This window comes from Mandrillus leucophaeus, unplaced genomic scaffold, assembly GCF_000951045.1.
Source record: "Mandrillus leucophaeus isolate KB7577 unplaced genomic scaffold, Mleu.le_1.0 Scaffold91, whole genome shotgun sequence".
Classification (NCBI taxonomy): domain Eukaryota; kingdom Metazoa; phylum Chordata; class Mammalia; order Primates; family Cercopithecidae; genus Mandrillus; species Mandrillus leucophaeus.
Window position 1 is genome coordinate 1043555 of NW_012109919.1, and position 12223 is coordinate 1055777.

At 49.7% G+C, this 12223-nt stretch overlaps 1 protein-coding gene across 1 annotated transcript in view; it reads left to right on the forward strand.

Moving 5' to 3' along the window:
* The window catches only part of PGPEP1L (pyroglutamyl-peptidase I-like), a 50320-nt gene extending 40992 nt beyond the window's left edge, over nucleotides 1-9328 (forward strand). The window contains 4 exon segments of the mRNA XM_011969813.1: nucleotides 6076-6198; nucleotides 7903-8129; nucleotides 8873-9026; nucleotides 9028-9328. Coding sequence (XP_011825203.1) covers nucleotides 7921-8129; nucleotides 8873-9026; nucleotides 9028-9093 — 429 coding nt within the window. The 5' untranslated portion in view covers nucleotides 6076-6198; nucleotides 7903-7920 and the 3' untranslated portion in view covers nucleotides 9094-9328.
* Nucleotides 9329-12223: the final 2895 nt, after the last annotated feature.

Here is a 12223-nt window from a genome sequence, read left to right on the forward strand (position 1 = left end):
TCTGTTGATAGACACTTGGATTGTTTCCACCTCCTGGCTATTGTGAATAATGCTGAAGTGAACATGGTGTGCAAATATCTCTTTGAGATCCTGATTTCAATTCTTTTGGCCACATAACCAGACGTGGAATTGCTGGATCATAACGTGGTTCTGGGTTTAATTTTTTGAGGAATCACCATATTGTTTTCCACAATGGCGGCACCGTTTTACATTTCTACCAACAGTGCACAAGGCCTCCAATTTCTCAACATCCTCACCAACAGTTGTTCTTTTCTGGTTTTTGATAGTGGGCATCCTAATGGTGTGAATTTCTATAGTTTTAGTCTATAAAACATAAGAAATTAACTTTCGTCAGTGTGTCATAGCTGGACTGACATTGACACTATGCCTTGCCTTGTGTGTCCTTACCTCCCTGGACAGCATGGCTTCCTGGGAGGAGGATCCTTGCACTGGTGGGGAAAGGGATGCTGTGGTGATAGAGAGGTCCTCCCTCTTTGATTCACTTCTAACTTATTACAAAGTGTTTCAGCCCAGTTAATGGGTTTCAGGGTTATATTATCCTGTTTTAATTAAACTAATCCTCAAATGATGACCAAGGAATCCTCACAAAAATGACCTAAAAAAAAAAAGAAGAAGAAGACCATAATACAAATCTGGGCAAACCATGAGGAAACAACTGAGTGGCACTTCTCCTACCACTCACAGGAGTTCTGTGTCAGCCCATTTCAATAGAAAAACAATGACAAGTCGAGAAGCTGGCCAAAAAGGAAGGAACTAAGAAAACCACTTAAAATATAGATTTACATCCATTTATTAACCAGAGGCTCACTTGAAGTGTGTATTGTGCCTTGAGACATCAAGACATGAGCTAATGGCAATGTGCGTGCATGCACACATGCTTATGCACCCTAGAATATTTTTATTAACAGGGACAAGTGATCAAAAATATTTGGAGACAACCACTCCAGATAGAGGATTGGGAATTATGGCATTGCTGTTTTTCCTTCCTGGATTTTTCAGGGAAGACCAACCCAGCAGTTTGGAAGAATGACCTAAAGGATACTGGGAGTGGGTTGGGGTAAGTGTCACATCTGGAAGATGGAACTTGGCATCGTGAAGGAAGAGAGTGATCGTTAACTGGCATTCCAGGATTTCCCCACTTGTGAGGGCTGTGATCAGGCCTAAATGGTGGACCCCCACTGTTGTGGTAGCATCTCCTGTGTGGCTGCTTCCTGGAACTCCTCTGTTCTTTTATACGTACCCTCAGCCAGGCGTAGTGGCTCATGCCCGTAATTCCAGCAATTTGGGAAACCAAGGCAGGAGGATCACTTGAAGCCAGCAGTTCGAGACCAGCCTGGGCAACAAAGCGAGACCCTATCACTAAAAAAAAAAAAAAAAAAAAAAAAGAATTAGCTGGGCATGGTGATACACACCTGTAGTCCCAGCTACTTGGGAGGCTGAGCTGGGCGGATCACCGGAGCCCAGGAATTTGAGGTTGCAGTGAGCTATGATCACGCTGTTGCACTGCAGCCCAGGCAACAGAGCCAGACCTTGTCTCCAAAATCAATAATGAATAAATAAATGTACCCTCCCTAGACCTCAGTCTCCTCCTCTGTAGAATGGGGACATCATCAGCACTTCATCAAGAGGGTCGTGGCGAGGTGTTTGGTATGGTGCCTGCACACAGTAAGGGTCCTCCAGAGACAGCTAGTAGGATTACTGGACTATTTTGAAACCCTTCTTTTTAAAACCAGAGATATGGTACATACACATTCATTATAAAAATCTTATGAAGAGTATAGAAAGAAACAGGAATCAGCCCCAGTTCTTCCCTCAGGGGATGACCATTTCAGTCTTGCTCCATTTCCATCCATGGCTGCAGGCAACAGTCTGAGACCCTGATTTTTAAACTTTTTCCTTCTCCAGGGCTTTCCCATGTCAATCAATGCTTTATACGTCGTTTTTAATGGCTGCCTGCTGCTCCCCTGACGGCTGTCCTGCACCTTCTCCCCTCCCTGCTCTGCCTGGCCTCCTCTCATCTCTCGTGCTCCTCTTCCTGTGCCTGGTGAGCCTCTGGCTCTGACAGTAACTTCTGTCTTCACATGGAGCTTCCAGCCTGGATGGTGTTGGAGGCCAGGCCTGGGTCTCAGTTACATGGGATGGCTCCCAAATCCCAGGTCCCTTCCAACCCATCCGGTGAAGAGGAACACATTTTCTCTCCCTCTTCCATTGTCACCCTGACCTCCCTTCCACAACACATACCCCAAAACCCTCAACCAGAGCTTAGCACAGAGACTGCAAGCAGTAGGTGCCTCATCCATGTCCCATGACTGATGGGTAGAAGATAACATGAAAAGAAAGAAGGAAGTAAAGAAGAAAAGGTGGAAGGGCAGGGAAAGAAAGGGGAAGAAAGGATGAAAAGAAGGAAAAAAAGGAAGGAAGGTCTTCGCACATACTTTCAAGCCTCACTGTTCTTGCTCTGTGGATAGTTATTTTGCTGGGGTCCGGCACGGTGGCTCATGCCTATAATCCTAGCACTTTGGGAGGCCAAGGCTGGAGGATCACTTGAGGTCAAGAGTCCGAGACCAGCCTAGGTAACATGGTGAAACCCTATCTCTACTAAAAATACAAAAATTAGCTGGGTGTGGTGGCGGGCACCTGTAATTCCAGCTACTCAGGAGGCTGAGGCATGAAAATCACTTGAACCCGGGAGGCAGAGGCTGCAGTGAGCCGAGATGGTGCCACTGTACTTCAGCCTGGGTGATAGAGCAAGACTTTGTCTCAACAACAACCACAAAAAAAGTTATTTTGCTGGAAGACTCCTACTGATCCTCCAAGCCCTGGTCACAGAGCCTTCCCCTCATGCAGCCCTTCACCTGCATGGCCTCGCTTACCTTTCAAAGTCCTGTTATTACTGTGATGCACAGATAGGGAAACTGAGGCTCAGAAAACTACAATGAGTTGCCCAAACTCTCACAGCAGTGAGGGGAAGCAGGGGGGCTTGGTCTCCTTCTCTCTCACCCTGAGTCCTCACCCTCAGCTTCTGTAGCCCAGCCCTGCCCGCTTCTAGTTCACACATCTCCAAGATCACGAGCCTCCATCATGTATCCATGAGCTGAGGCTGCATTTTAGGCTCTAAGGGAGTTTTCTGGAACAATTCAATAAATGAATGCATTCATGCATTCTGGTGCTAGCCCCGAACTCATATTTGATAAGAGAAGACTCAGATCTTGGAAAAACAGCAACTGTTTTTCAACACCAGCTGGTGCCACAGCCTCAATGGATTTGAACAAATTCAGAGAGCAACTGGTGTCTTTTTCCTTCCTTCAGTTCCCTTTGTTAAACTGCCATGTGTTCCTGGCAACTGGATTTCGGGAGACGTGGAATTCAGAAGAAGTGAGAGAAAGAGGCCAAAGGCAGGGCTCTCTGCTTCCTCGGGACCTTTGTAGGTGGGGAGGTTCACGCCTTTTCGAGGGACTGTGGGCTGGGCACACAGCGCCCTGCTGAGCCGGCTCATTCCTGCAGCTTCAGCAATGCCCTGGATTTCACTCTGCGGACAGTGGTTACACCGGCTCTGTCCTCCCTGCGTTAGCACAAAACACTCTGAAATTCTAGCCAAGAAAGTGTGCCAGTTCAGAAAACACAAAGCCCTGGCTCTCCTAGGTCTGCATGGAACCGACATGCCCTTTGCTAAAACAACCAGCCCTTCTTGGCAGAAAGAGTGGCTGCAGCCCGCGGCCCGCAGTCTGCTTGTGCAGAGTGTTGTCTCTGCTTCCGATCGGCCCCGGGCTCATCAGATTCTAATAAATATCACTTTCTTTTCTTTTCTTTCTTGTTTTTTTTTTTTTTTTTTTTTTTTTTTTTTTTTTTGAGATGGAGCCTTGCCCTGTCGCCCAGGCTGGAGGGCAACAGCAGGATCTTGGCTCACTGCAACCTCTGCCTCTTGGGTTCAAGCGATCCTCTGGCAGAGCTGAAGGGGACCCCAGCGTGATGGCTTCCTGTCCCTACTCCTTGAAGTGTGCCCCCTCCATGCCCAGCCTCACAGGTACCCTCAGGACAGGAGGCCCAAGATGGATGGCGGCACAAGACCTAGAATGCAGGGTTGCCTGGAGCCCCTTTGGTCTGTCTGGGCCTGGGGAGGTCCACTTGGAATTGCAGCCCCTTCCTCCTGGGCCCCACAGCCCACTGCCCTGTGCTTACCCGGCCCTCCTTCTTGCCTCCCACCATCACAGTCAGGCCAGTGATCTCCCCCGCCAGGGCCCCAGTGGGGATGCTGGTCTTGGCATTGATTTTTGGAAGAGAGCAAAGCTTGAGCTGGGGAGGGAACTGAGCAGGTGTCTGAAGGGTGGAGCAGAGCCCCGCAGGGAGGCTGAGCTGATCAAGCACAGACCCGAGATGCCAGAAATTGGCCACCCCACTCCTGGATGAGGCAGCCCAGGCAGAGCCTCATCTGGGCATGTCGTCCCCACCTGCCTCTGCAGCATCTGGGTAGACCTGACTCCTCTGAGGCCTAGGCAGGGGCCTGGAACTTCCTATCTGGGATCTTGGGAGAGGCCAGACAGCCTGGCTTGGCCATTATCTGTCCAAGAAAGCATTCTCCCGAGTGCCCTGAAATGCCAGGAAAGTAGTCAGGAAAAACAGAGGCGTAAATTGAAAACCATCCTGATGATAAGCATAGCTCCTGGTGCTGGGAAAGGGCTGGGCCTTTTGGAGATGGTGTTAACGTTCCTGATGTGACTTTTACCAAGAGTGAAACGCACAGCTCTAAGCTCTTGCGCTGCTTCTTTTCTTCCTTGCAAACTGCTGGCTGTTTGGGCAGGAGGGTGCTGCCTGACTCTGGGGCTCCACAGCCCTTCACTTCCTCCCCATTCCGTCTCTCTCTGAATCTCTTTCTCTCTCTGCGTCTCACCTAACCTATAGGTTTTGCTGCCCAGACATGGCAGTGTCCTCCCAGAAGCCTGTCTGTGAGCTCTAGACACACAACAGCCAAGAGGCCAGCCTCCCTGGGCACTTCAAACTCGGCAGGACCCCAATCACCGGCATGATATCCCCAGCCCAGCTCTGCCTTCTCCTCTATCCCCTTAGGAAGCAGCTCTGGCTCATTAGCTTCTTGAGTACAACATTTCCATGGCTCCCAATTGCCCTAAGAATAAAGTTCACGCTGAGCTAAGCTCTCAGTCTGCCTTCCACAGACTGCCCCAGTGTCTGTTCCCAGCCTTCCCTGGTGTGCCGTACTCCCTGGCACTGGAGGTGGGTGGAGGTGGTGGGTTCCTTGTCAAAATATCTGCGGATGCTGTTAGAGTCCAGGGGTGCAAAATGTCCTGTCCTGAGGCACGCAAGACACACGGAAGAAGCCTTCAGCCTTGCCAGGAGCACCAGGTCACGCCAAGTTCCCCAAAGGCCTCAGGTTCTTTTTTTTTTTTTTTTTTTTTTGAGATGGAGTCTCGCTCTGTCGCCAGGCTGGAGTGCAGTGGCACGATATCAGTTCACTACAACCTCTGCCTCCTGGGTTCAAGGGATTCTCCTGCCTCACCCTCCTGAGTAGCTGGGACTACAGGCACGCGCCACCAAGCCCAGCTGATTTCTGCATTTTTAGTAGAGATGGGGTTTCACCATGTTGGCCAGGATGGTCTCGATCTCTTGACCTCATGATCCGCCCGCCTTGGCCTCCCAAAGTGCTGGGATTACAGGCGTGAGCCACTGTTCCTGGCCAGGCCTCAGGTTCTGATGATGTCTTCTGCCCTTGCAGCTTCCTCCGCCTGGCATACTCTTCCCCAGCGTCTCCATCTGGCTCACTCCTGCCTGTCCACAGACCTCACCTGCATCCCCTTGGCAAACACGGCTGTCAGACGTGCCTCTCTTGTGTTCCCTCCTAGATAGGTGCTGCTGTGTGCATTTGCCTCTTGGGTGGGAACTGTGACTCTCTTCTTGGCCCCTTGCCACTTTGTGAGCTCCTTGAGGGCAAAGTCCAGGCCACGGGAGACCCCAGAAGTAGACCCCAAGGATTGGGTTTTCAGGGACGCCTGGTGCCCCCCCACCATTAACTGAGGCAAGTCCACCTGCCGCTTTCCGCAGGAGCTCTCCAAGCTGGGCCTGGGGAATGACACAGTGGTGCAGCTGCGGACTCTGGAGCTGCCTGTAGACTACAGGGAGGCTAAGCGGAGGGTCACCGGAATCTGGGAAGATCATCAGCCACAAGTAAATGATGGCGGGAGGCAGCGGGGCATGGGGCTGGCGATGTGGTGGAGCTGGAGCCTGAGACCCCCGGGCCCTGGTTCTAGGGTTGATGGTTGAGGGGCACCCCGTCCCCAGGCCCCACCAGTCCTGCAAGGTCCCAGCTGATTGTGTAAGGTTCTGGGTCTGTTTGTAAAAGTTTAAGCCAAAATATGGAGTAGGTCTTAATAGAAAATCTGGAGAGAAAGGAGGAGGAAAAGAAATGGAAGTATTATTCCCAGCCAGGACTCAAAAATAGTTTCCACCTAAGGGAGAGGCCCTTGGGTTGGGCCCCATCCATACCCATGAGGGGCAAGTAGGTTTGAAGGTGGGCATGAGGCAAGGACCTCTGTGCCCAGGGAACGACTGGGAGGGTGGCCAACCTGGGGGAGGCCCATCTTCATAGCACCCAGCCCATTTTATCTGGACATAATTACTGTATATAAAACAGGTACACCCTCACCCCCCCAAAAAAAAATTCCCCAAACAAGGACCAGATGATGAGGTTAATAAAACATACACTATCAAGGCTGGGCACGGTGGCTTTCGCCTGTAATCCCAGCACTTTGGGAGGCTGAGGCAGGTGGATCACAAGGTCAGGAGATCGAGAGCATCCTGGCTAACACGGTGAAACCCCGTCTCTACTAAAAATACAAAAAAAAATTAGCTGGGCATGGTGGTGGGTGCCTGTAGTCCCAGCTACTCGGGAGGCTGAGGCAGGAGAATGGCGTGAACCTGGGAGGTGGAGCTTGCAGTGAGCCAAGATAGTGCCACTGCACTCCAGCCTGGGTGACAGAGCAAGACTCCATCTCAAAAAAAAAAACAAACATACACTATCAAGCCATTCAGACAGTGCCCCAGATGTTTTGATAAAATACTTGGGCAGCTATTTTTCTAAAAGGAAAAATAATCAGCTTTAATAAATTCTAAGATTTCATTGGACTGCTACTAACTTCCTTTATTAAGTTTCATTTTTAAAAAAGATGCAGGAGGTGGGCGCGGTGACTCACGCCTGTAATCCCAACACTTTGGGAGGCTGAGGCGGGTGGATCACTTGAGGTCAGGAGTTTGAGACCAGCCTGGCCAAGATAGTGAAACCCTGTCTCTACTACAAATACAAAAATTAGCTGGGCGTGGTGGTGCACCTGTAGTCCCAGCTACTCCGGAGGCTGAGGCAGGAGAATCACTTGAACCCAGGAGGCGGAGGTTGCAATGAGCTGTGATGGTGCCATTGCACCCCACCCTGGGTTATAGAGCCAGACTCTGTCTCACAAAAATAAAAATAAATAAATACACACATAAAATAAAATAAAATGATGCAGGTTTCCACCAAAACACGAAGCCTCTGCTGTGGTAGCCTCACCACTTAACCAGCTTGCCTCTCCTCCCTCCAACCCTCCCCCTACAAAAAGAGAATACATTGCTCTGTAAGAATAATTTGAAGTAAAAAGTATTTAAATGTAAATGCAGCACGAGTTTTTATTCAGCCAAAAGAATCCAGCTATTTTTTTTTCCAGCCATATTAATTAGGAGACACTAGTGGGGGATCCTGGGGTTTCCCAGTGGATTTGGGGTTTGAGACGTTTGGCATGGAGCCGGGCTCGCTAAAGGAGTGGCCCTCCTGCACATTTGGTGAGCAGGGTGGGCCTCATTTTCCTGGGGTCTCTCTGCTGTTGCCTGTTCACACAGCTCGTCGTGCATGTGGGCATGGACACCTCCACCAAGGCGATCATTCTGGAACAGTCTGGCAAGAACCAAGGCTACCGGGACGCCGACATCCGGGGCTTCCGGCCGGAGGGCGGCGTGTGCCTACCTGGCGGCCCAGACATGCTGGAGTCAGGGGTCTGCATGAAGGCAGTCTGCAAGCACGTAGCTGTGGAGGATGTCGAGGTGCTATTTTCTCGAGATGCAGGCAGGTATGCTCTGTGGGTGTTTGTTAGGCCTCTGAGCAGGTAGGAGAGAAGCAATGGCCTTTGGCATCCCCCTAGCCTCCAAGAAGCCATCCTGTACCGTCCAGCCGGTCACTTGGCCATGCGGCGCTGCCCCCAGATCGCCCCTCTTTGCTGCGTGCAGGTCAGCACAGTTGCTAACACCTTGCGTGGGGGCTTGTTTGTGAGACCTCCCTGTGGGAACATGGTCTTTGGTGTGTGGATCTAGGAGAAGAGATGGGAAGGCAGACTTCAAGAGCCACTAACATTTCGTGAATGTTTTCTAATTTTGATTTTCGGGGTGACCGAAGTTGTGAGTTAACTATGTTGATATAGCCCCAGGTAAAGATTGATTTACCTTTGGTTTTCCAAGCTCTGATCCCCAGTAGGTGGTTTCCCCTTTCCCCAAGGAATGAATAAGTGACTCAGGAAGACATGAATGACAGGGATTCACTGGGATGCCGATGTTATGGACTGGTTTGTGGAGTATCTGACCCCTTTCTGTCTTGGTCACTTGGTGGTCATGAGATCATGAGGCCAAGAGCCAGCTCTCCCCACCTCATCCCCGGCACCGTGTTCTTTTCTGAGGTGAAACAACACAACTGAAGTCTCCCTTGGGTGTCAGTCTTCCCTCCTCAGGCTTTGTGGGTGTTGCATTGCCCCTTCTGCTTATGTTTCACTGAGGTTAGAGGCTGGTCCAAGAATTAATGTGGCATTTCCTGTGGTTGCAGATACGTCTGTGATTATACCTATTACCTCTCTCTGCATCACGGAAAGGGCTGTGCGGCACTCATTCATGTCCCTCCACTATCGCGTGGGCTCCCGGCCAGCCTGCTGGGAAGAGCCTTGCAAGTCATCATCCAGGAAATGCTGGAAGAGTGTGGAAAAGCCGGAGTGCAAAGCCCGGTTCGAAGAAAACTCAACCATGGTGCTACCAGCCAAAGGGAACTGACCGGGGCATTGCTCCTTTAGAGAAGATTAAACGTTTCAATCCTGTGTGTAGCATTCAGCTGTGTATTGAGAAACTTTTTCAAAAATTGCTTGTAAGACAAAGAGGGGGAAAAACTTTTTGTGATTTTGTTGGGCTATTTTATTGTCGGGAGAAAGAACACTCTGAAAGGTGGACATTTCACAGGATGAACTAGCTTCAGTTACGGTTTTCATGACAATAAAATGAAATCCGAGTCATCTGTTTTCTTCTAAAAATCTACACAGTGGGTCTATGTGATCCTGCCCAGACTACGGGGACCACAAACCTGTTTTGGAGAGGCTTACAGAAGCATAGAGACAGCCACTGCTCCAGGGGCCCCATTCCTTGCCTTAGAGCTTGTGTGTCCAGGTCCTGGGTAGCCTTGAAGCCACTGAGGCTCTACTGTATGATTTCTCTGTCTCTGTGTTTGCCCCTTTTATTACTTACTCATTTTAATAATTTTCAAGCTTACAGTTCAGTAGTACACAGTACATTTACTTGTTGCACAACCGTTACCACCATCCATCTCCAGAACTTTCTCCTCATCCCAAACCAAAACTCTAGGCCTGTTAACTCCCTATTCCTTCTTCTTCCCAGCCCCTGGCGCCCACCATTCCACCCTCCATCCCTATGAATCTGACTCTAGGTAGCTCACATGAGGGAGTCATGCAGCACTGGTCCTTTTGCATCTGGCTTATTTCAGCCTCATGTCCTCCAGGTTCGTCCATGTTGTAGCATGGGACAGGATTTCATTCTGTTGAAGGCTGAATAATATTTCAGTGTAGGTATCGACCACATTTTGTTTATCCATTCATCTTTAGATGAACGCTTATGTTACTTGCCCCTTTTGGTTGTTGCAAATCATGCTGCTACAAACACTGGTGTGCAAATACGTGTCCAAGTCCTTGCTTTCAGGTAAACATCCAGAGGTGAATTCCTGGATTCAATGCTAATTCTGTGTTTAATTTTTTAAGGAACTGCCATTTTGTTTTGCACAGCAGCTGCACCACTTTATAGTCATACTGGTAGTGTTTGGTCCTAAAGCACAGGTTAATAGCTGGGCTTAGCTTCTCTCCATGGTGTCATCCCTTTTTAAAAACAGAATCTCCTTTCTGTTTCATCTTTTGTTTTGCTTTTATGACACAGCGCTGGGTCTTGTGCCAGGCTTCTCCCAGCAAGAGTCTACCTGTTCAGTGTTTTCTAGGGGCAGATTTCCATTGGGAGTCCTATTGGTAACATTGCTTTTTTTTTTTTTTCTGGAGGAAGTGAGCGAAGATAGCTAAGCTCTGGGAAATTTCATGTTGGTGTGATTACAGCTACCATTTTTCACTTGACTAAATTTAAAAAATTCATCATTTAGTGTTCAGATTCATTCACTACTAAGAAAAGCATTTGCAGTTTCCTAACAAAGGAACCAGGCCAGGCACGGTGGCTCACACCTATAATCCCAGCACTTTGGGAGGCTGAAGCGGGAAGATCACTTGAGACCAGGAGTTCCAGACCAGCCTGACCAACATGTGAAACCCAGTCTCTACTAAAATTACAAAAAAAATTAGCCAGGTGTGGTGGCGGGTGTCTATAATCCCAGCTACTCGGGAGGCTGAGGCAGGGGAATCGCTTGAACCCAGGAGGCAGAGGTTGCAGTGAGCCGAGATTGCACTATTGCACTCCAGCCTGGTCAACAAGAGCAAAACTCCGTCTCAAAAACAAACACACACACACACACACACCCCACCCACCCACAAACAAACAAGAAAAGCCCAAGAAGACAAAAAAACCAAAGGAACCAGTCAAGGCCGCCAGCACACTTTTTGCATTTGGAGTGGCCTTTAGAGGACTCCCTTTGCAAGTATACCTGGATCATTTGCTAGAAAACCGATCAAAGCCCGCATGTTGGGGGATGGGGGAGGTGGTGCTGGGTGGTGTGGACAGGTCTGGCTGCCTGGTTGGTAATGTGGAGATCTGCTTGTGCTATGGGCAATTCTGTCCCAGGACACTGTCAAGCAAGGGGCCCCCAGGACTGGGCTCCAGTGTTATATTTCAGACTCCTTGGCAGCATGCCATAACATTTTTAAAATTTTTAGATATTATCCAATTGGGAGGCCCAGAGCTCCCTCTTCATGAACTTCCCCATCATTTCCCCCACTGTGGCCTCTGAAGTTCTCCAGGGAGAACCCCAGAAGGCTCATTCACATCCTGGGCTGTGTACTTCGCCCAGCATCCCTTGTCAGTATGCACAGAGCCTGCTTAGTTCTGGCAGTGCTGAAGTCAGTTTGAGAACCACAGCAGAAAAGGCTGAGTCCTGGGTTGGTCATTTAATAGTTGGCGGGGAGGTGGGAAGGGGGGTCTTGAGCATGCTTGTATGTTTGCTCATCTGTAAGAGTAATTAAAATCCTTTCTTTGCAGGGTGATTGTGAACACCTGGTGAGAGAATGAATGTGAAGGTCTTTTAGTAACATTAGAACCCTACAAAAACTGCCCACTTGGACTTGGGGAGGGTAAATGAAGAACCAGCTCTTGAGGGCTTGCAGTCTTAAGAAATGGCACAGGGGGAAAAGTTCTAATGCTTCTAAAGACCCAGCACCTTCATCCTTAGACATTGCTGCTCCTTCTGGCTGGGCAGGCCAAGTGCAGACCGCACTGTGGCAACCTGCAAGTGCAGCACCAACCTGCCCAGGAAAGAGGGAGGCCCTGTTAGGTTTTCCAGTCTCAGAATTGAGACCTCCTTGTCATCAGTCACCTAAAGAAGATCCCCTGAGTGCCAGGCACTCGGTGACAACAGTGAGCAGTAACCCTGAAGCAATGCAAAGTTTGAGAGTACCCTCTTTTTTTTTGAGACGGCGTCTCACTCTGTCACCCAGGCTGGAGTACAGTGGCACGATCTTGGCTCACTGCAACCTCCGCCTCCCGAGTTCAAGTGATTCTCCTGCCTTAGCCTCCCAAGTAGCTGGGACTACAGGCAGCTGCCACCATGTCCCGCTGATTTTTTGTATTTTTAGTAGAGATGGGGTTTCACCATGTTAGCCAGGCTGGTCTCGAACTCCTGAGCTCATGTTATCCACCTGAGCCTCCCAAAGTGCTGGGATTACACGCGTGAGCCACCGCGCCCGGC